Source organism: Ahaetulla prasina, chromosome 1, assembly GCF_028640845.1.
Source record: "Ahaetulla prasina isolate Xishuangbanna chromosome 1, ASM2864084v1, whole genome shotgun sequence".
NCBI classification, from domain to species: domain Eukaryota; kingdom Metazoa; phylum Chordata; class Lepidosauria; order Squamata; family Colubridae; genus Ahaetulla; species Ahaetulla prasina.
The window spans coordinates 335,955,964-335,983,027 of record NC_080539.1 but is presented as its reverse complement, the minus strand read 5'-3'; the positions used below and the strand labels follow the sequence as shown (position 1 = coordinate 335,983,027).

General features: G+C 34.5%; 1 protein-coding gene across 14 annotated transcripts in view; it reads left to right on the top strand.

Annotated features, from left to right (window-relative positions):
* The window catches only part of BCL11B (BCL11 transcription factor B), a 174,087-nt gene extending 157,197 nt beyond the window's left edge, over window positions 1–16,890 (top strand). For 10 of the 14 annotated variants that reach the window (XM_058162655.1, XM_058162661.1, XM_058162660.1 and 7 more), the window contains one exon: window positions 4,835–16,890. In XM_058162655.1, coding sequence (XP_058018638.1) covers window positions 4,835–6,846 — 2,012 coding nt within the window. In that variant the 3' untranslated portion in view covers window positions 6,847–16,890. The remainder of the gene's footprint in view (window positions 1–4,834) is intronic. The other 4 variants (XM_058162659.1, XM_058162657.1, XM_058162653.1 and 1 more) reach the window with 4 other exon arrangements.
* Window positions 16,891–27,064: the final 10,174 nt, after the last annotated feature.

Below are 27,064 nucleotides of genomic sequence, written 5' to 3'. Positions count from 1 at the left end.
CAGCAAATGCACAAATTAATTACTTGTATAGGTTTAAGCTATGGGATACTCAAGGCTCATTATTTAATCTAATGAGATACATTTGTTGGAAGTCTAAGTGGTGGTGTAGCAATTCATTGATGATACTTACATACCAAAAGTGAATTTTGTGTAAAAATGCTTTGGAATAAGGAGTTGATATGAGCTATCTGAAGAAATTGTTGCATTTTAAAATTAATCTTATTCTTGCAAGGAAAAATATATATGAATAGTCATACATTATTCTGTTCACATACCACATATGCTCATATACTATACCATTAATTTGTTTACATTTAAATAAGTTTGTCTAATACTAGAAATAAAAATGTGGAAAAATCAAATATAGAATAGTTTATCTAGTTTGTAAATTATTTTACCATTGACATTGCTGTTAATAGAATGCTAGTTTAAAAATGAGAAGACGTAAATTGATTTGAGGACAGAGAACTTTGTTCAAAGCTAAGTGCACACAATAACCATTTCCTTTGTCCTTTTGTTTTAATTCTGCTAGTGTGTAATTCAAAATAATATAATCATCTGCAAAACTAATGCATCTGAGATAATTAGCTTATGATAACCAGTATGGTGTAGTCATTAAAGGGTCCCCAGTTCAAGATCAGACTCTGCCATGGAAGCTTATTCTCTTTTAATCCAATTTATCTAACAGGATTGTTGAAGTAAAAAAATCAGAGGAGGATTGGAGTGATACAAATCTAACAAGTTTTATTCAAAAGGGTATCTTAATAGCACAATATTATATCTTTTGAATCAGTGTGGCATTATCATCCTAAGCAATTAGTTGAATGTCCTGTTTTTTCCTGAAAAAGATACATATTTGTCAAATATACATAAACAAATATTTTGATCAATAAATCAAAATTCTAATTCTGTAGAAATCTGATTTATAGAAGTCAAAAATCTTAAATATGATAATTAAAGTTTAAAAAATAGTATCCATTGTTATCGACAGAATCAAATTGATAAGCACAGTCCATCCTCTGGAGCCATCCTCCAGTCCCAGAGGGTTTAATCTAACCTTCCATTTGTAATTTCCTAGTAGTCTATTTTGCAGAATTATATTGGAACCCTTCTTGAAAATAGCCTTCAGAAGTGTTGCTGTTTAAATATGAGATAATAGACTGCATGCTGCTCCTGTTTAGCCATTTGCTGTTGTAACCAAATTCCGAATCAAAATAATATCAACAGTAAGTTTAGGATTTGTAATATTAGTCCTGCATAGCACTTCATACACGACTGTGTTACTTTGTAGTCACTTGTAGATGTACTTTATTATGCGTTGCAAAATGCAAGTAGTATTGTTACTAAAGTTACTGTAATATTATTATAGTCTATTTGTAGGGGAAGAAATGCAGTTTTCACAGTCTGAATGCAGATGGAAATTACAAAGGAATTACTTTATTGGTGCATTGTAATAATGGCGTTCTTCATTATTTAAACAGATTTATTGTAAAAGTAATAGCAATAAAAAAACCAATAAGCTTGAACAAAGCAAGGAAGCAGAAAGAAGTATAAATTGAATTTTCTTCAAGTTTAACATGTTGGGGAACTGCATTTTTCTCATGGCCATATGCTAGAAGTTGAGTAATGTGTAACGGGAACAGGAAATATCCTGTATTCAAGTAGCACACTTCTGCTCACAATATAAAACCTATGTACACCATTCGTATACAAGAGGAAAGTTTCAGTCTTCCAGGAACACCAAAGTGTGGATAAATGGGCACCTTAGGGTTAGCAATATTGATCGCATTCAGTGGACCTAGAATGCTAAAAATGTGAAATATTAGGAAAATAGATAAATGGAGCAAAAGAATGGAATACTCCCTTTAGACCAACTGAATAGAACATTGCCCTCCACACCATAACATTTATTTCACCCTTAGTGACAATAAAGAATGTAATTGACTCAAATGTCTTTTTCCCACTTACGTATAATATGCAAAGCTAAGCTAGGCAACTTAGATACACACTGAAACTAACCTTACGGCACATTTTTTTTCCCAAAGCAGGCATTGTGCCTCCACTATATAGCAATCACTTTACAGCGCTATCTGACCATCTGAGCATTTTAAAAATACTTGGCAAGTTTTAGCATATAAAAATATTCAGAGTGGATCTTCAAAGAGTTTTTGACGTTGTTCTGTTCTTAAAAGTGAGCACTTACACTGCTCAGGGCGATTTTGAGGCAAGATAACCATGAAGTGATAATATGGAAATGAACATTTTATTTATTCATTTATTTATTTATTTAAAATAGAACTTCATATAAAATAAAGGGAAAATCTAAGGAGAGCCTTTGAGGGTTGTGAAAAGTGAAGCAGGCAGAAAAAGAGGGGGGGAAAAACCCTCAAAATGAATCTGTCAGAACCTTGGTAGTTGGGGAGTCCCAATCAGTCTCTTAGCATTGTGAACGGGACTGCTGAATAAAAAACGTTTAGGGCCTTGGAAATGAAAAGAAAGAAGGTTTATTTTTATCAACATTAGATTTTCATACCAATATCTTTATGTCAGACACACATTAATAAGTGGGGTTTGAAAGGAAAGCAGAAGTGAAAGATTAATTTTCTTTTGGATGTCAAAAGGGTGAATTTTTAATGTACAGTATATGCTTTTAAAAAAAAAACCCTCAGCTGCAGGAAACAAATGCCAATGGCTAGGGAACTGCCATTTTGAAACTATATTGATTGAATCGGTCTTAGTCTTTCTTTTAATTCAAAAGAAAATCACAGCTATTTTGCAGGAACATCCCTTGTATCCGGTAGTAAATTCTTTTGCTGATTTTAAAAATGGAAGACTCATTTGGCCATGAGTATTCAGCCAATATTTCTAGGTGCCAATTGAGTGTCTTTTCATTCAGGGTTTCTGCTTTCCTTTTCTCTACCCACACTCCAATTTTAATTAAGATGATTTTACAGTGCTTTTAGTTTATTGTATAATTTTTATTTGTAAATTGCTTCAAGTCATATTTGCATGGGAAGTGGTATAAATTATTATTGATAAATAAAAAATAATTAGCTGTATAAAATCAGTTTAAGGAAGCGGAACATTTATTCTTTGAAGCCATGTGGCTTTGTAGGATTGTGTACTTGATTTGCTGTTAGATCACATTTCAAAAAAAGGGGTTTGTTAAAATCCATTCATGGGTAAGCGGAGGCAAAATGTATTGTTAAAACAGCTTTTTGACAGAATATACTATAAATTTTAACATACCTCTGTAATTTCTGTCATCTTTATGGTACCATTGTGTTTTTAAGAAGCATTAATGGTCTAGACTTTTTTTCACATTTAGTTTGAAGAAAGAACTATTTAACTCTGAGTAGTAATAATAATAGGAGCACTGAGTGTTGAATCAACCTCAGAATTGGCATAAAACACCTTCTCTCTTTCAAATGCCTCAATTGCTAGGATTAAGAGGCCTTTCTTACATTTTGGACTATAACACCAATATTAATTGCTTCTAGAAAGCTATAGTTAAAATTCATATTGTTCCAAAGCTCTAGCATACATTTGGAAATACCAGCATTTCTATGGCCATTTGCCCACTATTAAAATTGGGGAGAAAAAGGGAGGGGGAATGAGAGTATTATATTCTCAAGGCATAAATATCCCTCCACCCATTTGTGTTTTCTTAGTACACCTTAATTCTTAATATAGCCAACACTTTGGGAAGTAGTAGCATCTGTGTGCTTAAATTGTCTGGTTTACTTACTGATTAGCTTCCCTCCCAGCTTGTATATGAGACTAAGGCAGTTTGCAGTTTCATTCATGAACTGGCTCGCATTCATTTATTGTGTCTTGTCATATTCAGGGCAAGTACCCATGATCAAAATAATTAAATGTCAGGGCCCATGTACCATTAGCAGTTAGCATGTCTGATCATGTTGCCATGTTTCTTTTTTTTATGGTGTGTATGTATTATCTTCTAGTAAAGCAGAAGTCAAGGGGAAAAAGACACATGATATTCTCCTGATCTATCACTCCTGTTTGTTGTCGTTGGGAATAAAAAAAAACAGGATTAGAAAATGTTAATTTTTTTCTGCATAAAACAGCTGCTTTGAAAAAATCAAGGTGGAATACCTAGGAATTAGTGTTTCACAATGGAATTTAAAATTCACATTTTAAATATTGATAACAAATCTGCCCTGCATGTCCAGTATTCCATTTTATACTTTGTAAAATCATGAATGTTGAGTTACAGGTTGCCTGTGTTCCCTTAGATAAAACTGTCTAGGAACTTTCAAACCTATATTCTGGATATTTTAAGGAAAAAGAAGGATATTTTAGAAAGGCAAATAAATTGCTGACCTTTTCTTATTAAATAATGGGTATGACTGTTACACTAAACACAATTCAAATGCAATTCTAATAGCTATTACCATTCAATTATTATAGTAGCTTAAACGTCAGCATGTTCAAAGCTTTTGATGAAGGGGATGATGTAATGATTTGTACACAAGATTAATTTTTCAAATTTAGACACGATTCTAATACTCAGTTTTCACTAGATGCTAAATGTGATTGAGTAGAACCTTGGATTGGAATATGGAGAAATGTAAGTTGGTTTCTTCTATGTTGGTGTTAAAACTTTAAAGAACTTCTATGCTATAAGCTAGGACCGAATTTAGGAAGAAGATGGATTTCAAGCATGTACAGGTTATGTTAAACAAGAACAGATGCCTCCTCTTTATTAAACATGTTTACATTACAACTGTTGGGGGGAAAGTTTATTTACAATTCTCTAGGTTACTTTTCTAATTATTCTCCCTTTTTCTCTGTCCCTTCTTTTTCTCAACAGGTAAAGATGAGCCTTCAAGCTATATTTGCACAACATGCAAGCACCCTTTTAATAGCGCTTGGTTCTTGCTTCAGCATGCCCAGAATACACATGGATTCCGCATCTACTTGGAAACTAGCCCTTCAAACAGCTCCCTTACTCCACGCATCACCATCCCTCCTCCTCTGGGACCCGAGACTGTTGCACAGTCCCCGCTGATGAATTTCCTAGGCGACAGTAACCCTTTTAGTCTCTTGCGAATGACAGGTCCCATCCTGCGTGATCATCCTGGCTTTGGTGAGGGTCGGCTTCCTAATACACCTCCCCTCTTCAGTCCGCCACCTCGTCATCATCTGGATCCACATCGCCTTAGTGCCGAAGAAATGGGGTTAGTTGCCCAGCATCCTAGTGCCTTTGACAGAGTCATGCGTTTAAACCCCATGGCAATTGAGTCGCCAGCGATGGATTTCTCCAGAAGGCTTCGAGAACTGGCAGGAAACAATGCCACCCCACCACCAGTCTCGCCTAGTCGCAGCAACCCTATGCATCGCTTATTGAATCCTTTCCAGCCAAGCCCTAAATCTCCTTTTCTGAACACCCCTCCATTGCCACCAATGCCTCCAAGCAGCACTACGCCTCCTCAGCCTCAGGCAAAGAGTAAGTCCTGTGAATTTTGTGGAAAAACCTTCAAGTTTCAGAGCAATCTCATTGTCCACCGGCGCAGTCACACAGGAGAGAAGCCCTATAAATGCCAACTCTGTGACCATGCTTGTTCCCAAGCCAGCAAATTAAAACGCCATATGAAAACACATATGCACAAAGCTGGATCCATGACAGGGAGGTCTGATGATGGTTTATCTGCTACAAGTTCCCCAGAGCCTGGCACAAGTGAACTTACTGGAGAGGGACTAAAGTCTAGTGAGGCAGATTTCAGGAATGAGAGTGATCCTTCTTTAGGCCAAGACAATGAAGAAGAGGAGGAGGAAGAGGAGGAAGAAGAGGAGCTGGAAAATGAAAGTCGACCTGAGTCAAGCTTTAGCATGGATTCAGAACTAAGCCGTAACCGAGAGAATGGTTCCAAATCGCTGCCAGATGAAAAATCCCTTGTCCTAGGAAAAGTGATAGAGAATGTAAGCCTCGGTACCATCCAGCAATACAGTGACATGCTGGCTGAAAAGCAGAAAAGAGGTGGCTTCATGAAAAGGTCTTCAGACCAGCGAGATCTCTGCCCTCGAGACCTTTGCCAGAGAGACACAGGTGATGAAGACTCAGTAGCTGGAGAACTTGACCGCACTGAGGAAGGGACAGTGAATGGGAGAAACTTTGGGCCAGGTGAACCTTTCCCAGGGCTATTCCCTCGCAAGCCTACCCCTATCACAAGCCCCAATTTAAACAATTCCTCGAAAAGAATAAAGATAGAAAAAGATTTGGACTTGCCACCAGCAACAATAATACCTTCTGAAAATGTTTACTCTCAGTGGCTGGTAGGATATGCAGCATCAAGGCACTTCATGAAGGATCCATTTCTAGGATTCACAGACTCCCGACAATCCCCCTTTGCAACTTCTTCTGAGCATTCCTCAGAGAATGGAAGCCTGCGTTTCTCTACTCCACCAGGTGATATGCTGGATGGTGGTCTCTCAGGGCGCAGTGGGACGGCGAGCGGAGGCAGCACCCCTCATATCAGCGGACCCGGTCCCGGTCGACCCAGTTCAAAGGAAGGACGGCGGAGTGACACGTGTGAATACTGTGGCAAGGTCTTTAAGAACTGCAGTAACTTAACGGTGCATCGCCGGAGCCACACAGGAGAGCGGCCTTACAAATGTGAGCTCTGCAACTATGCATGTGCCCAGAGCAGTAAGCTGACACGTCATATGAAAACGCATGGCCAGATAGGGAAGGAGGTCTACCGCTGCGACATTTGCCAGATGCCCTTCAGTGTTTACAGCACCCTGGAGAAACACATGAAAAAGTGGCATGGCGAACACTTGCTGACAAATGATGTAAAAATTGAGCAGGCAGAAAGAAGTTAAACCCCCCACCCCCAACTGGCTTAAAAGCAGGGGTCTAGGTAACATTTAAATTGTACAGTTTAACTATTGCCAATTGAGAAAAGCTGACCTAACTTGCCTCCATAAACATATCTTAGTGTAACTATGGCAGGTGCCAGAATTTGGCACTTAAATATAACCTGTGTCTACAAAGTTCTATTAAATCTGAGGATTGGTTAAGGCAGTAAAAATTGTGAAGCCTTTTAACTGTGCAATAATTTCTGTATTTATTGGGTTTTTTTGTTTATGTTTTGGCATGTGCAGGTACTTTTTTAATACTTTTTTATTTTAGATTTCCTTTAAAATTTTGTTGGGTATCCCATTCTAGTTTTCCCCAATAGTAACCTGAGATTCTTTGCATTACAAGGGGAGATACATATCAATTTAAATTATAATTTTAGAGGGCCGTTGCTTTGTTGAATCTTACGCTGAGTATGTGTAATTTCTTGTGAAGAAGCCAACATTTTATGTTTTTGTTGTTGTTGTTGTCCTTTAAAAAGAAAAAAAAAAGCATTTGAGAATTAGAAAATATTAAATAGTGTCGCGGATAACAATCTTAAAATTTTAGCACTTTCTTTTGGATTTGGATTTAAAAATTAGCACTGATGATGCCACTTAAAATAGAGGCCTTTATTTAAAATATTATTTTTAACAGATTCTAAAATAAACATTTTGAGAAATAAAAAAATGGGCACCAAATTTTCTAAAGGCAGCTATAATAACAAAAGCAATAGCAAAATTTGTGCATTATTTTTAGAGAATTTGTTTAAATGCCTTATCCATTTTCTTTTCTGCCATTTTTGTTACACAGTTTATTAAATAAGGAGAAACCCAGGGTCCTGAGAGCTTCATTGCCAATCTTAGGAAGCAAAACAGAAAGAAATGCTTGATTTTTTTTTTGCAGGCATGCCACTTATCCTTGTTCACATTACACATTATGCACACGGTAATTTTCACTTGATAACCCGAATATGTACATTTACAGTAACTGACCATTCCATATCAATATGCAGCAAAAGACTAGTGAGTGCTTTAACTGAAGAGTAGTTTAATTAGTAAACTTGTGTGAGTATATGTGTGCATTAAGAAATGCATACACAATATGAGTAAAATGATGTTTTGATTATGCCATTCATTGAAAAACCATCAAATCAGGTTAAATCTGCATAAATTTGCTTAGGAGTAAACAAAACCTCTGAAGAAAAAGATACATTTTTGTTTTAGAATATGTTGCAGTAGGTGTTCATTTTAGAGGAGTCATTCCATGTGTGTGAAATGAAGGGGTGCATAGTGCACGCTCTGTGTGCAAAAAGTTCCCAGTCATTTTTTTTTTTTACATCCTCAGGCTGGGGTAGGAAACACCCATTTCTGAAATTCTGCAAAGTATTGTTCATGTGTTTGGCAATTCCAAACTGGACAAATTAACTAGCTATCAGACAGCTTGTTTTAATAGTTAGGAAAAAATGCTTTCTCTTATATGATGTTTACTATTAGCATTTTATAATTATATTAGTTGACTAACAAAAAAAGTTGCCTAATTAATCATAGATTTCTTTATTTACTTACTGTATAATCGTACTGTATACTGAGAATATTGTTCGGAGAGTGAGCCCTGTTAAAGATCATGAATATGCTTTTTAAAGCTGATTAATCAATTAAAGACTGCTGCTCTAAATCTTAAATCACTATCATATCACGAACTTTTTCTAAACGTTGTACTGATTAAATAGATATTATTTAATTATAAAATAGGTTAATCCTTTTTCTCTAGTTTATTCTAATAATTCTTTTGAAAAGAAATTCCACACAATTTTAACACTTTGCAACCTTCAATGCAAAGAATTGGATGCCAGCTAATTAGCTAATGTAAAAACATGTATCTTAAACAAGATGGATGACAAACAGAATTTTATAGTGTACCTATGTCAGTGGAAAACTAGATATTTCACTTGAAACGTAATATGCCATGCTAGGAACTGAATAAAGAAAAAAACAGGAATAAACCATCTCAATCACAAATAGAAGTTATATCATGTAGTCCTTTCCCCAAGGATTAGTTTTTGGGACCAGTATTTTTAAATTTATTCATAAATGATTTAAATTAGGGCTGAGCAGCTAGTGGCCAATTTGCTGATGACATTTCATTATTTTAGGTGGTTAAAACAACAGATTGCAAAGAGCTCTAATAGAACTCTTTTCAAACTGCATAACTGGGCATTAAGAAGGTCATTGCAGTTCAGAATAAAAAGTATATTACCATGTACTTTTATTCCTAATTTCATCAGTATTTTTTTAAGGTCTAGCTGGCACAGATACACCCAGAAATGGATTTTACAAATAGTTATAGTTAGTTTAAAGATAACATTGAAGTAGTGTATAGTTCTTATAAAAACAACAACAGTAAAAGTGTTACTCCACAGTAGGAATCATCAGAAAGGAATACAAATAAATACATTTCCGGATACTATATCTTTATAAAGATATATACAATAGTTATATTCATGATGTAATCACACTCAGATATGTGTATGTTTCTGGCCACAGCATCTCAAAAAAAAAAACCCCATACTGGAAAATGTGCATGAAAGGCAACAAAATTATCAAGGGGCAAGAGCAATTGCTTTGTGAGGAAACATTACATCTGGGACTTTTTAGCTTAGATAAAAACAAGTAGCTTGGGAGAAAACAAACATGTATAAAATTATGCCTACTGTGGAGAAGCTTTTCTTTCAGTTATTAGAATCAGGATTATCCAGTAAAGTTTAATGTTGTGAGATTCAGTATAAATTAAATTTGCTGTTGCACACTATAACGATTTTCCCTCCCTTCCAATTTTTATGCCAAGTGATTTAGATATTTGGTGTACGATTTCTTTATCCATAACCAGTAGACACGATGGCCATACATTATTTCCTGAATCAAAGATGGTACTCTTCAAAACACCAGTTTCTGTGGAATATAAGAGGTGCAATGAGGTTCATGTCTTAAAAATAGAATTCCCAACAATATTTAGTTGCACTCTGTAAGAAAAGAGATCAGGATTAGTCAGGACTTTTCGGTATGATCCTTATGTGATTTAATTTATTACTTGTTTTCTCTAATTGAGGAGAATCATATTTGGAAATTACGTTAAGGCAAGGTATAGTTAATGTGGTAATAAGGGACTGCCAGTGTCATTAGAGTACTCTGAATCCCTGGGTGTAGGAAAAACAGAAGAATATGACGTCACTGATTTCAAAACATATATCTCCAGAACATGAATGTAATATTACCCCTTTGGTTTAATCTTAGGAATAGTTCTTTATCTGTTTGAAATATGGCGATTTTGCCTGCTTCAGTTACTGTTCCAAGAATTTCATCCATCCAGAGTCACTAGTTTGAGTTAGGCAGCTATACGGATTGAATGAATGACTTAATTGAATGAATAAATAAATATATCTCCAAACTCAATTTCCAATATTTCTATAAATTACACAGACATTTACAGCTTCATTGTAGGATCCTTTAATTTTTCTTTGGGCATTATCCTCTATGTTGCTGTAATTGTATGGCGTATAAGCAGGGCCATGGCTGGTGTTCTCATACTCTCTGTAAGTTATGGAAACACTTCTTGAACATGCTGTGTTCAGACAGGATCAATGTAAGATTCTGGAACCCTGGTGAACAGATTTGAAAGGTGCCTTTATATATATGCATTTTCATCACTTGGAATGCCTGTGAATTACATGAGAATCTACAGAGATCTCATGAAAACAGCTGAAGCCTTCCTCAGGCTCCTAAGATAATGCTTAAATTGGGCTCATATTTAAAATTCATCTCCCTTTGAAATGGCCAACTTAAAAGAACAACTGAATAAATGATAAGATTATATGTCCCCCTAACTTTGCCCAGTATTTAGCAGATACCAACTAGCATAACATCCAACACCCTAATAGTTGCCTTAGAAACAGCCTACCAGCCACATATGGTAGTTCACCAAAGGCTTCCTGTTTTGGCTGCTTGCCGGAGATACAGAAGCAGAGATTTTCAAGTACCTGGCAGGCCCCTATATTGCTGGTGATTTGTAGTCAGCTTGTACAGATTTCTAACTAATGGCATGCTGAAGCCAATACATAAGACTGCTAATCATCACAGTTAAACACTCATGGGAACACTTGTAAGAATATTAGACCCTGAGATTAGAATGTAAACAGCATTTTCCTTTAAAAAATTGCTCTTGTATGGTTGCATAAAACATGACACAACTCTTCAGACAATCTTCATAGTTTTTAAACTAGTTCAAAACACAAGTGGACACAAGGCTCCCCATATTAGTGAAAGTTTAACTTTTGATTGGCCCACAGGTATATTTGCACTGGCTTATGTGGCTAGCAACTTTACATTAAATGTAGCAATGCTTTTATTGTTGCTATGGTCATTTAATCAAAATGTTTCTTAAGAAACACTTAATAAATGTTTCTTAAGAAAACTTAAGTCTGATAGTAAACCTTTTAATTGGATCTCAGTAGTAAGCTCATACCCAACAATGATAGACCTATTAGGTACATCAACTATTATATAAGGAGCAATTGAACTGATGAGGCAGTTTTTTTCATTAACATTCTCATATAATGCACAGTTATGTTATTGCAAGGAAAATAGGTCAACAACCAGTCTTTTAGGTGGGTGCCATTACGACAACTTGTAAAAATTAAATTTGTTAGGAAGGTTTTAAATTTTGCAACCTTTCAAATGGTACTAAAATGAAAGGTGCTTGATTTCACTAAACTTTTGAGTTTGAAATTGCAGATCTGAGTCCTTTAAAGCAAAATGTAAAATACAATTTCTTCATAAATTCTGAATTTATACAGTTATACAAAGCTCTTCTTAATGTCTGAAATTAAAACTTTCTTAAGAACTCTGCCATTCTAAATAAGGTGTTTTGGGCTTATACATTTTTTAATTTAGCTTTTTTTTAAAAAAAACATTGTTTTTGTACATTTGTTTTGCCACAAACATTTCAGTCCCATTTTACACATTGCATAGTCATTGGAGATTCTTCATATATATTAAATCTTTTTTCAAATTAAATTGTAAATGGTAAATAGAGGTTCTTTCAATGGGAGTTGCTGAAATGTTCCCTGAATTACTGAAGTCACTAACCGCTTCGTTGTTACTTCTGTTTGAATATTTTATTGAAAACCCTTTTAATTCGGAACCTTCATTTGGTAAATAACATTGATTTGAAGAAGAAAATATATTGTAGTGTTTATTCACTTGCTTTGCTTTTCTGTTTCTAGTTCCATGGTTCTTCTGAGGGAAGCATGGACAGTGGCTAGAAGAGATAGAGGCTCTTCTTCATTTTCTTCTCCTCAACTTGAGTATTTTGACTGAGAGCAAAGCCTAATTTCTTTAACTGACATGTTAATTGATCAGACGTGGAACAATATGCTTTCCCTTATTTACAAAGATCCTTTCATCCTGACATATAATACTTTTTGCGAGTTATTATAGCTCTAATTCTTTGCTGTTCTTTTAGCCTTTCAGATCAGAACAGGTGCCCTAAGCTGAAATGTCAATCTTTATCTGTTTGTATATGTTTGTGTGCTTTTGATGTAGTGGTTAAGTCATCAGGCTAGAAACCAGGAGACTGTGAGTTCTAGTCATGCTTTAGACACAAAGCTGGCTAAGTTATCTTGACTAGTCACTTTCTCTCAATCCTAGGAAGGAGACAGTGGCAAACCACTTATGAGAAACTTTGCCAAGAAAACTTGCAGGCAGTCTCCAAGAATTGACATATTGGATGGAAGCAAAAACAAAACACACGTGAACACACATATCCATATACAAATCTTTGTAACCTAAGACTTTCTAGGTAATAATTTGAAAACCCCTGATATAGTTAGTATACATTATTATAAAATTTACATTTTGATTCTGTTGACCCGCACTTTAAAGCTATTTTTTTTTTGTTTATTTGTTTGCATTGAAGACCAGTGGCTTCTAAACAAGAAATTACAGCATTTTTGTCTTTGCTTGGCCCAGAGATGGGTGAACTATTAAAGGGGGACATCTGAGATTAAGTGTCAGTGTTGCTAAGCATGGCATTCACAATACTGGCACTATAAAAAACTAATAATAATTTATTGGACAGTTTTTTTACTGCCATTTCAATTTGATGTGAGTGCCTTGAAAACTGATCTTCCTATTTCAGTCTCTTGAGACACATGCAAACAATTTTTGTGAAATGAAAAGACTTTTCAGAAAAGATAGAACAAGAAAGGTATGTTCTTTAGATGAAAAAACAAAGAGCCACATTTACATTTTTAAAAAAAAGCCTGGTTGAAGATAGTGGACATGAAACTGCCATAAGACCCAATCAAATGAAGATGTATATCCAGCACAACTTCGGACATCCATTTGCTGAATTATTCTCAGCCTTTCTCTTTTTTTTCAGGACAACGCTGCTTAGGAAATGGAATGGAAATGATTTACTGCTGAATTAAAACTCAAATGACACAAATTGCAAGTTGTTATCATTGAATGAAAAATAATTCAGGAACAACGGCTAATTTTTTAAAAAGTTAAATTTAGTGCACTCTGTCTTAAAATACGTTTACAGTATTGAATACATACAAGGGTAAAAAAATGTGTGTATGTGTGTTTGAGCAATCTTTTTTTTTTTCAAAGTTTGCTTAATAGGTTATTAAAAATGCCATAATGGCCATGTGTATATTGTTTTCTTTTGGTGACGGGGTTTTAGTATATATTATATATATTAAAATTTCTTGATTACTGTAAAAGTGGACCAGTATTTGTAATAATGGAGAATGCCTGGGCATTTTACAAAACCAGAAAGAAAAAAAAAACTTTTCTCTTTTTTCCTTGAAAATGTTGCAGTAAAATTTAAATGGTGGGTCTATAAAATTTGTTCTTGTCACTGTAACTGTAAAGTCTGAGTTTTAGTATTTTTTTTTCTGCCTTGGGTGTTGAATTTTTATTTCAAGAAAAAATGTATAGAAACTTGTATTTGGGGATTAAAAGGTGACTGCTACACCATGTAGAAAAAGTACGTAGAAAAAAATGCTTAATATTGTTATTGCTTTGCAGATTAAAAAAAAAAAATCACATTTCTGACCTGTACCTATTTTTATCTCCTCCTCCCTTCCCCACCTTCTCCCTTCCTTCTTCTTCTGGAATGAATATTGATATTGGTTGATTCATATAATGTAGGCACTTGCTGTATTTTTACTGGAACTTGTAATTTTTTAACTGTACGCTTGTCCTTTTAAAGGGATTTAATGTACTTTTTTGTTAGTGAATTTGGAAATAAAAATAAAAACAAACAAACAGGCTGCCATAATATATTTTTTTAATTTGGCAGGATAAAATAGTAAAAAAATTTGTATGTCAAGACCTTATTGTACAGAAGAAGGTAAAGTAAAACGGTTGTTTGACAACCTGTGGGTAAAAGAAAAACCAATTATTATTTTTAATTATTGGAGGGTGCGATAGGGGTATTAAATTTTGTTTCATTTAAATTTTTTGTTCACTATTTTAGTTGTGTGCATGTGTATATATATATGTATATATATATATATAAATATATATATATATAAATATTTTTTTCTGTCAGAAATGGCCTACAAAAAAACTGCTTGTTCCTTCAAGGCAGTAATAACTTTGAAGCTGCCTGGACCCCTTGTATCAAGGCCTTCCCAGGTATAGTTGAACTAGGTGGTTGGCTGTTGTCTGTTGTTAGAAGAAATTTCATTTTTGTGAACTTGTTTGACTTAACATTCCACAATTCCCCTCACCCCAAAGGGAGGTGACTTTTTCCTAGCAAATGTAAACTTTCTAGCTACGTTCCATCAAACATATATGTGTGTTTAAGGTATCCAGCGATACTGAATTAGATGGCACTGCATCTCCTGAGAGATGAAATGGTCTGTATGCTGTCCTTCTCTCATCATTGAACAGATGGTAGTACTCTGTGTCAACTGTGGGTTAAGGGAATGCGTAATCAGACCTCAACTCACCCAACAGTGCAAGGTTTTCTACTATGTAAAGCCGCCTTCCTTCAGAGAGGCCTGATATGGAGACTTTATGGGATCAGGGTACCTGTTTATTTCCACCTTCTACCCTATTCTCTTCACAGCTTTCAGGTGAAGTCATTTTAAAAGGGAAAAAAGAAGAAAGAGCAGCATTCTGTTGAGTACAACTGTGAATTGCAGTGGAGTAAAAATTGGTCCAGGCACATCCTAATTTTCACCTTTCTGTAAGAAAGGGACCATTGTATAGGTTTTGCCAGTCTATGTTCTTTTGTCTGCTTTGCTGCTACTGTTGACTCCTAATTGTACATTCCATAAATTTTACAAATATTTGAAGGACTAGGATGAAATTCTGTACTTGTTTTACTGACTAAGTAATCTTTCCCCTCCATCTTTTATTTTATTTGGGTGGAGTAAGGCAGGGAGAAATTGCTGAAGTCTGATGAAAAAGGTACTGATAAGTTTACCTAAGAGGGTTCTGATAATGTTATAGGGGAAAAATCATTGAGAAAAACTGATCAAAAAAACAAAACACAGATTAAGATCTAAAATGTCTCAGTCATGAAGAGGGCTTTTCCTGACCATGGAATGTTTTTTTGTGCAGTGGAGAGATACTACTTTGGGAAAGATAGATCTTCATTCATTCTCCTTTCCCAGCAGTCTTATCCTCTTTCCAATTTCTTCCATCCCTGAGAACATTTTTTGCTAAATTTAGTGGCAGCAAACAACAACAATAACAAATAGGTGAGGGTCTCATTCTCAGTGTAAATGTCAAAATGTAACTCTCTTCAAGAAATGCTACGGTCAGGAAAAGAAGATGCATCTAACCTACTCCATCTCTTCCGAATTAAGGATAAAGTAATGCTGGAAGAAAAATCCATTGTGGAAAGGCAGTTTACTGGATGTATCTCTAATGAACTTCAAATAGCAGATAATAAATTTAACTTCTTAAAGGCATATTCCACAGTATTTTATGCATTTGACTTTTCCTTAATTGGGATATGGATGGTGAATTCTTCTGGAAAATTTTTGGTCAAAATTCAGGAGTATAATTTTTATTCCAAGATGCTAGTTTCACCTTATTCTGTAATCAATTGAATTCAAGATCTGTCACTTAGGCTCTTTTTCATTGTAGATGAATTGAATTCTGAACCACCAGCAGTTGTGATTTGAATACCTGAGAATACAGTATCTGGTATTCTAAAGCACAAATGTTATATTCAGTGAAACTATCAGGACTTCTTTTCTGCTTTTAGGATTCCAGTTTTACAAGGCACAATGTGATAGGCATATCCTAGTTATCTCTGCTGTTACAATTGAAAAATAAATTTTGTTTAAGTCAAAATTATTCCATACTGTATTTCAAGCCTGTCCCACACTTGTTAAAATTCATTCACAGAGCATTTCTGGAGTGACTTTTTTAAAAAAATAAAAGGATCTAAAATAAAAAATAAGTTGTACTTTTTTATACTGCCATGACTTCAGCATTTCATCCTAGTCCTGATCACAGTCCAAGGTTTTATTTTCACAGGCATACTCATTTTATGGTGCTCTTTGTATTAGAATTGCAAAGCAAAGTATTGTTGATTTCAGTTGTTTGCATTTGTACCAGCAAGTAAACTATTTTTATTACCTTTTTCTATTTCTTATTGTATGAGCTTTTGTTGTTTACTTGGAGGTTTTGTCTTTTACAACAAGTTTGGAACTATTTATTATTGCTTGGTATTTGTGCTCCATTTAAAAAAACAGGAGCACATTTTCTATTATGGATACACATGTTGAGATGGCAGGATGTCATTTCAATATCACTTAGTAAAATATTTATTGTTCCTTTTATTCTCTGTACAAGACTTTTGGCCTCTTTTCTCCCCTTACTGTCATATTGTTGAGTTCAGCATGTGTCTACCATTTCATTTGTACACTCATTCAAAACAACGTTTGTTCCAGTTTCAAGTTATAAAAAATAATAAATTGGACATTTGACATGATCTCCAAATATTGTCTTTACTGCTTATTTTAAGGAGTTCAAACTAGCATGGATTATATGGAAGACATTTTCTTTAACTAAAAAATGCTTTAGACTTCAGATTTTTTTAGGGGGAGGGTAGGGTTGTTAAAATATGCTGCTAAGTTTCTTGTATACAGCAGCCTCAGAACACTAATTCAATACGGAAGTGTACTTTCAAACTTGTAAGAACTCTTCTTCGATTTCCCTTTTTGCCTTTGTATACGTGGATAAAAGGAAAGTTTTTCATCTGAAAGCAGTCATGGTTATTCGAAGAGACTCAGGTACTTGTTTTCCTTGTTCAAGGAGTAAGTCTAGTTTCTTGGACTTCATATTAAAATTTTATTTATTTATATAGTCACTCAACACAGACAAGTGGCATTACTAAAAAAAGCAAAACCAACAAATACAAAAATAGTGCATATTATTGTGCACTAATACAATAATGTGATAATCAAGTCTGAAATATAATGTAATTCCTCAAAGTTGAATCCTGGCCCAAAGTCCAACTCTTAACTGCTCTTATAAAAGCGTCATAGCTTTATACCTTCAGTTATATCTACAGTAGTAGAATGAAGAGAATGGGAGTGTGTGTTTGTTTATTTATTTATTTATTTATTTATTTATTTATTTATTTATTTATAAGAATTTGTCAAACAAAAATGAGAGCAAGAATAAAAGAATAAAAATACAATGACAGGGACGATAGGCAGGTTAATGCACTTATGCATGTCCCCTCTACTGACCATTTAAGTATGATGTAAGTAAGGTCCACGGAAGTCAATTTGTGACTGAAACTGAAAATTTATAGCTAAACAACTGAAGGTAGAGCATTCCAGACTTGTATAGTGTATAGGACGCACGGCATTCATCATTAAAATGATTGGAGAGCACTTTGTTCACAGCAGGAGTTTAGAGAACTTTACACATTCAAGTAAATATGTTTAAACATTTTGTTTTGATGAAAGATCAGTCTAAATAATATTAGAAACTGAAAATGTGTTCTGAGTTAAAAAGGCAATAAGCATCAGAATACTGAAGGGAACTTTTAATGTGCATAGGCATTAGAATAATCTAAGAAACCTTGTGGATATGTGCATTGAGAATATGTTGGGTATATACATAAAATTTAAGATTGTTCTACAAAGGAAGCAGAAGAAATCTTACTGAGAATGATAGACTACGTACATATCAAGAAAATATCAGTGATGGCCTTTTACCTAGAGGTAAGGAAACTGGCTTTAATTAAGAAATATAACATCTTCCACCATTAATGATGCTGCCTTAAGTTTTATGGGTTGGAGGATTATATAAAAGGATTCCCACCCCTCCTTGACAAAACCTGAAGAAACAGTAAAAAGTGAGGAAGAGAAAAACATTGTATGTGGAGACCATGGATGGCTAATTTACATAAAAATGGGAGAATTCACATTAGGATCATGATATGGGTCCTTCCCCACCCCACCCCTTTTGATACTCAGCAGTGATTGGGGTTAGGGTTAGCATTTAAGATTTTTCAAACAATGCAGGGTAATCAAGTGGTTATTTGCCTAATTTTATCTACATGGTTTCAGTATTATTCCTAAATTAGCAAATAACATGTAAGTCTATCTGTCCTTTGGGGGAAATGTCTCAACTTTTTATGAGGCCTTTTGACTTCAGCTCTGATTCAATATGACTTGGAGATTGGGGGATTCACAACAGGCATGATTTGATTCAAGTTTGTGTTCTGAGACTCTAGAACAACCTGATTTAATCTGTGTTGCTATGAAATTTGATTTGGGGGAAATACCCATCTACAGACTATAATGGGGAAAACTCAGACATGTTTTAATTTTTTGATAGAATGGGATGAATATAATAGAAATGGTAAATGCTTCAAAGGATATTAATTAAAAGCAGCTTTAGTTGTGTACCTCCAAAGATGTTACAACAATACCAGGGGTGAAATGCTCCCGGTTCGGACCGGCTGGCGTGATCCGGTAGCGATGGCGGCTGCTGGTTCGGAGGACCGGTAGCAAAAATCCCTGGCCCTGCCCCCCCTGTCTCTGCTGAGCCGCACCATCAGCAGAGTTTTTTGTTTTTTTTTACTTTTAAAAGCCGGTTTTGCTTCAGCTGAAACATGCCTTTAAAAGTAAAAAAAAGCCTTTGAGGATCCCGCCCCTCAGCTGAGATCGGCAGAGCTTTTTTAAAAAAAAATTAAAGTCTCCTCTGGCGATCTCACCTGAGTTCCTCATCAGCAGAACTTTACTTGTACTCTTACTTGTAGAAAACATGTTTTCTACAAGTAAGAGTAGAGATTTTAAGGCACTTACCTGATTACTGATGAACGCATGGCTCTTTTTCCAGCCGGAAAGACCCAGTTTCACTTTCAGCCAGACAGAATCAATTGCTTAGCTAATCTATTTCCTCATGATCAACTAATGCTGGCTGGCTTTGCTGGCTGAGGAACTCTGGGAATTGAAGTCCACAATAAAATAAAATAAAATAATAAAATAAAATAATAAAATAAAATAATAAAATATTTGTGCAGCTTTCTGAGATTTGGTGTGTTTCTGTAGTGTTTCACTAACTACACAAACACAAAATCTCAGAAAGCTGTATGTGGCATTTTGTGTGTGTGTGTGTGTGTGTCGTGTGTGTGTAAAATGTGAAAGTTGGTTTTTGAGCTTTTTGTGACTGTGTGAAGTGAAGTGCAGCTGCTTTTACATTGTGTGTGAGTCAGTTGTGTTGTGTGTGTGTAAAGTGTGAAAGTTGGTTTTGGTACCTCTTATTTTTTTATACTTTGTTTATTATTTTTATTATTTATTGTTCCTTTTATTCTCTGTACAAGACTTTTGGCCTCTTTTCTCCCTTACTGTCATATTGTTGAGTTCAGCATGTGTCTACCATTTCATTTGTACACTCATTCAAAACAACGTTTGTTCCAGTTTCAAGTTATAAAAATAATAAAATAAATAAAAATAAAAATAAAAATAATAAAATATTTATTGTTCCTTTTATTCTCTGTACAAGACTTTTGGCCTCTTTTCTCCCCTTACTGTCATATTGTTGAGTTCAGCATGTGTCTACCATTTCATTTGTACACTCATTCAAAACAACGTTTGTTCCAGTTTCAAGTTATAAAAAATAATAAATTGGACATTTGACATGATCTCCAAATATTGTCTTTACTGCTTATTTTAAGGAGTTCAAACTAGCATGGATTATATGGAAGACATTTTCTTTAACTAAAAAATGCTTTAGACTTCAGATTTTTTTAGGGGGAGGGTAGGGTTGTTAAAATATGCTGCTAAGTTTCTTGTATACAGCAGCCTCAGAACACTAATTCAATACGGAAGTGTACTTTCAAACTTGTAAGAACTCTTCTTCGATTTCCCTTTTTGCCTTTGTATACGTGGATAAAAGGAAAGTTTTTCATCTGAAAGCAGTCATGGTTATTCGAAGAGACTCAGGTACTTGTTTTCCTTGTTCAAGGAGTAAGTCTAGTTTCTTGGACTTCATATTAAAATTTTATTTATTTATATAGTCACTCAACACAGACAAGTGGCATTACTAAAAAAAGCAAAACCAACAAATACAAAAATAGTGCATATTATTGTGCACTAATACAATAATGTGATAATCAAGTCTGAAATATAATGTAATTCCTCAAAGTTGAATCCTGGCCCAAAGTCCAACTCTTAACTGCTCTTATAAAAGCGTCATAGCTTTATACCTTCAGTTATATCTACAGTAGTAGAATGAAGAGAATGGGAGTGTGTGTTTGTTTGTTTATTTATTTATTTATTTATTTATTTATTTATTTATAAGAATTTGTCAAACAAAAATGAGAACAAAAATGAGAATAAAAGAATAAAAATACAATGACAGGGACGATGGGCACGTTAGTGCACTTATGCATATCCCCTCTACTGACCACTTAAGAATGATGTAAAGTCCATGGAAGTCAATTTATGACCAAAACTGTGAAAATTTGTAGCTGAAACAATTGAATCAGGTAGAGCATTCCAGACTTGTATAGTGTATAGGACGCACGGCATTCATCATTAAAATAATTGGAGAGCACTTTGTTCACAGCAGGAGTTAAGAGAACTTTACACATTCAAGTAAATATGTTTAAACATTTTGTTTTGATGAAAGATCAGTCTAAATAATATTAGAAACTGAAAATGTGTTCTGAGTTAAAAAGGCAATAAGCATCAGAATACTAATTCAATACGGAAGTGTACTTTCAAACTTGTAAGAACTCTTCTTGATTTCCTTTTGCCTTTGTATACGTGGATAAAAGGAAAGTTTTTCATCTGAAAGCAGTCATGGTTATTCAAGAGACTCAGGTACTTGTTTTCCTTGTTCAAGGAGTAAGTCTAGTTTCTTGGACTTCATATTAAAAATTTTATTTATTTATATAGTCACTCAACACAGACAAGTGGCATTACTAAAAAAAGCAAAACCAACAAATACAAAAATAGTGCATATTATTGTGCACTAATACAATAATGTGATAATCAAGTCTGAAATATAATGTAATTCCTCAAAGTTGAATCCTGGCCCAAAGTCCAACTCTTAACTGCTCTTATAAAAGCGTCATAGCTTTATACCTTCAGTTATATCTACAGTAGTAGAATGAAGAGAATGGGAGTGTGTGTTTGTTTATTTATTTATTTATTTATTTATTTATTTATTTATTTATTTATAAGAATTTGTCAAACAAAAATGAGAGCAAGAATAAAAGAATAAAAATACAATGACAGGGACGATAGGCAGGTTAATGCACTTATGCATGCCCCCTCTACTGACCATTTAAGTATGATGTAAGTAAGGTCCACGGAAGTCAATTTGTGACTGAAACTGAAAATTTATAGCTAAACAACTGAAGGTAGAGCATTCCAGACTTGTATAGTGTATAGGACGCACGGCATTCATCATTAAAATAATTGGAGAGCACTTTGTTCACAGCAGGAGTTAAGAGAACTTTACACATTCAAGTAAATATGTTTAAACATTTTGTTTTGATGAAAGATCAGTCTAAATAATATTAGAAACTGAAAATGTGTTCTGAGTTAAAAAGGCAATAAGCATCAGAATACTGAAGGGAACTTTTAATGTGCATAGGCATTAGAATAATCTAAGAAACCTTGTGGATATGTGCATTGAGAATATGTTGGGTATATACATAAAATTTAAGATTGTTCTACAAAGGAAGCAGAAGAAATCTTACTGAGAATGATAAGACTACGTACATATCAAGAAAATATCAGTGATGGCCTTTTACCTAGAGGTAAGGAAACTGGCTTTAATTAAGAAATATAACATCTTCCACCATTAATGATGCTGCCTTAAGTTTTATGGGTTGCAGGATTATATAAAAGGATTCCCACCCCTCCTTGACAAAACCTGAAGAAACAGTAAAAAGTGAGGAGGAGAAAAACATTGTATGTGGAGACCATGGATGGCTAATTTACATAAAAATGGGAGAATTCACATTAGGATCATGATATGGGTCCTTCCCCACCCCACCCCTTTTGATACTCAGCAGTGATTGGGGTTAGGGTTAGCATTTAAGATTTTTCAAACAATGCAGGGTAATCAAGTGGTTATTTGCATAATTTTATCTACATGGTTTCAGTATTATTCCTAAATTAGCAAATAACATGTAAGTCTATCTGTCCTTTGGGGGAAATGTCTCAACTTTTTATGAGGCCTTTTGACTTCAGCTCTGATTCAATATGACTTGGAGATTGGGGGATTCACAACAGGCATGATTTGATTCAAGTTTGTGTTCTGAGACTCTAGAACAACCTGATTTAATCTGTGTTGCTATGAAATTTGATTTGGGGGGAAATACCCATCTACATGTCTCTTCCCACTTCAAAAGTGTTCCCACATACTCCTTTTTCCAGTCACTAGAAGAGAAAAGTTAGGCCGTTATTTCCAGACCACTGGAAGAATGGAGCATAACACAGAGGTAGAGAACTCACACTAGAGCTATGCATGCTTCAAAAATGGTTTGGAAGAAGTGATTTGGACAACACGGGTATGAATGTAAGAGACCTTTAAAGCAACTATGTCTTTTTTCAGGCTTCAGGTAGGAAACACAACTGAATAAATTGGATTATTCAATTAGAATTTCACTTGTGCATTTTTCTGCAAAAGATTAATTTGAGCACTGTGTTTTAGACCAGAGTTCCCCAACATTTCCAACTTTGTGGACCAGCGGTGGAGAGGAGATAGTATGCGCAAGTGGCTGTCAAGCGCACATGCTTGCTGCTCACGTAACTGTTCACATGCTCGCCCACTCCTAACGCAAGTGAGGATGTATGTGTGCCATTTCCATGGCCCTATAGCAAACCCCTCACAGCCCACTAGTGGGTCCCATAGGTTTGGAACCCCTGTTTTCGAAATCTGTAATGCACACTATGTGGAGCTTCTGATAATGTTTGGCAATTGAAACTGGTATTAAATGTGGCTAAGTTATTGACACATACTTTGTAGATCATTGAATACCCTTTTCTACTTTATTCTGATGTATGTGTATATCCTGCATTTCTATTTAGAGATCACACTTACGGCTTCACTATATATTTGGAACGAACCAACTTTTTTTTTTAATCTAAAAGGTCTGGGACTAACATTCTGAGAGAATGTTTTTACATGATTGTTTAACATCTAATAAGGTTTATCAACAAACATACCAGTAGTAAATTAGATTGATGCACACATGTGGCAACATTTCATTTGTCCTAAAGAGATCATATTGATCCAATATTTCCCTAGCTTTAATATTTCCCTGTGCTATAATGAAGACGTAAACTTGGATTTAATTGGTCTCCAATTTATTTTAAATATGGGCTTATTTTTTTTGTACAGTTCAAAAAAATTATATATAATCATGGGGATCTTTTGGACAGAAAAACAATCTTCCCATTAAAAATCTTGAGAATACCAGTTTGTCTCTTTAAAGTTGGTTTACTGCAGGACTATACCAGCTAAGAGCTCTGAAATTAAAAAATTTAAAAAGCCCTTCAATTGTATTCATTTTACGTATTCAATTCATGCTTATACTTATATATATTATCTAATACGTACTCGATAAATAAATAAATAAAAATAAATAAAAAATAAAAAACCTTGGATACAGTTTCTAGAATCCCTCCAAAAGTTCTCACCAAATTCTTTAATTTTAATATAGCAGAAAGTGGAAGTATTTAATAAATTGTACTTAATTAGACTATTGGGATTTAATTTAAATCAAATTAAATTTTGTCTTTCCCCAACCACTTCTGATCACTCTGATCCTTGATATACTGCTCAAAAGGTAAATCTTGCAATCTCCCCCTGGAAAAAAACGATTTAGTGAAAAAACAAAAAAACTGAGATATAAAACTACCCAGATTTTCAGTGGCCAGTGTTCAGTGTCTTAATAGCTGAGGACTAATTCTCTCACATATAGCAGAATTACGTCAGGGCAAGTTGTAAAGTCCTCCTCATTGAGAAATCTTGGAGGGAGGGAGAAATCTAACTCACAGTATATTGCTCTTGATCTTTGTCTACCAAATGTAGGGGTGTTGATCTACCTACCTTATATCCACACTTCTCAAATAATGATTTTCAAAGCAATCTGGAGAAGATCATTCCATATGTCAAGCAGGACGATTTAACATTTCATTGGCGATGGCTTGCATCCCTAAAACGTTTCTGTATGGCTGGTCTCATAGTACATCCAGTACTTGAAATGGAATGGTTTAAGGTTATTTAAACCTTAATTATACTAATTATAATTAATTATACTGCTAATTAATTTTAAATGGGGTTTTTTAGCTTATTATATATCTTACTTCTCAGGCCAATTTTAAAATAAGTTTTTTAACTGCATTTTAAATTTGTATATTGTACCGTCTGTTTTATTCTTGCCTGTACACCGCCCTGAGTCCTTCGGGAGAAGGGCGGTATAGAAATCAAATAAATAAATAAATAAATAAATAAATAAATAAATAAATAAATAAAGGCTTGAATTGTATTTGTCCATCTGTGGACTATGGATGAATTCCAGGTTTCACAGTATTTACAAATACATTTTTCTATCTATGTACTACAGCATGAAGACACATCTATATCCATTGTGCATTTGGGGTTAAATGCCTGTGTGACCTGCTAACTGAAAGAGAGTCTATAGAGATTAAGCCTGCAGTTTGTACCTCTACAAGTATATTTGCAAACAGGGCTGGCATTTCATTTTTCTGGGCAAAACTATAAGACTTGGAAAGTGAAACAACCCTCTTTTTAATAAGGGTATATAGCTTTATAGAATAATAGTCAAATTTTTCATTTTGCTTTTATCATTTGAAAACTTACATATTCCCTTCATAACAGAAGCTAGTGCTCTTTTTTTTTAAAGAAAAAAAAAAAGCAGAAACAAAATCTGTTCCTTGCCCAATATTCAAGGGATATTTCAGAACAACTTGGGAAACATATTTTGAATTCGAAATCCCACATGTTCATGCCACAAATATGCTTCTGAAATTTGAATTGAAGTAAAAAACTGAACCATACTGTGCAAGTCACATTGCCAATAAAACGCTACAAAAAAACCCATAATTTTTACTTTGCTCTTTATTTTTTAATGATACATTTATTTGTAAACATATTTTAGGGTGTGGGGAACAAAGGCAAATATATACATCTCTGCTAAATCTTTAGTTGTCAAATGCCATTGTGTAATTTATTATTCCAACAGTTGACACGCTATTCTCTGAAAAAGATTGACAAGTTAAAGATGCTCAAAAATTTAATAATTAGGATAGCATAATTAGAAAAAATAACAGTTAAAGAGTCATAGATTTGAGGGGACAGAGTGAGTACATGTTTTCAGAAAGCAGATTCGATAAGGATGTCCCTAGCTTTTTTGCTCAGATCCTTAGCTATTTCCATCTTTTGGGGGATGGAGATATTTAAGGGAACCCTGCAAAGATACTGCACTGCTACTGCATGTTCCTGGGAGAAACTGTATAATCATTGGGACTGAAGAGTCATTTAGATACCTCATGAAATCTTCTACTAAGTACAGGGAATCCAAATTAAAACACTCTCAAAATGTGTTTAGCCTTACTTATCCTCTGCTTAAATGCATACAGTGAAAGGGAATCTACAAGTTCTCCGATTCAACCTTTTAACTGCTCTTGTTGTTTGGAAGTGGGTTTTTTTCTTATCTAATATTGTGTCTAAGAATCCACCTTAAAAAAACTTGAAAGCATTGCTCTGCATCCATACTTGGAGTGATGGAAAATAGATCTTCATCTTCATCGGTGTGACATCCTTTAAAATATCTGTAAAATAACAGATTTCTTCTCAGTCTTCTTTTTCTGAGGCTAATCATTATCAGTTTCTTCAGTTTCTCTTCACAGGATTTGATTTCTAGTCCCCTTACTATCATTGTTACTTATCATCATTGCTACTCTACTCTGAATCTGTTCCAGTATATCTGAATCCTTCTTAAAAAGTGATACCCAGAACATAATATGGTGGTTGAGATAGGATCTTCCCGCAAATAGCACAACTTGGAACTATTATTTGTCATGATTTATAAATGATATTTCTATTAATGCAACCTAAAACTACAGGGCATTGATCTTTTTTGCATTCACATATTCAGTTTGCAGTTCATTACTATTATATAATCCTTTTCATAAATTCTGTCACCAGGCAGAGTCAGCTGCCAGTAACGGCCACTTCAATATATAGAATAAAGGCAGGAGGCCTTCTTCTTCTTTGTGTAAGACAACATAACATCACTGAGTCAGTCCTGGAATTAGACTTTATATTATACTTGTCTTCCACAAACTGTTACCTTTTAGATATATTGGGGTTTGTAGTGCCAAGATTTTTTCAGCAACATAGCTTTTGTTGAATTCTGGTGGTTACAGTTCCAACATATAGAAGAGAATATTTGTAGCTCAGGAATGAACTGTGGAATCCTTAGTGCTCTCTGAGCTTGGTTGTTTGCTTGCAGATGTTTCATTACCAAACTAGGTAACATCATTCGTACAGATACGTTGCAGTTCCAGCGTATCTAAACAGCAACAGGTTGGCTCATTTCCTTCATATCTTTCCCTAAAAGAGATAAATGGTTGAAATCATAGCTTTTGAATCTCTCTCAGTATGTGGT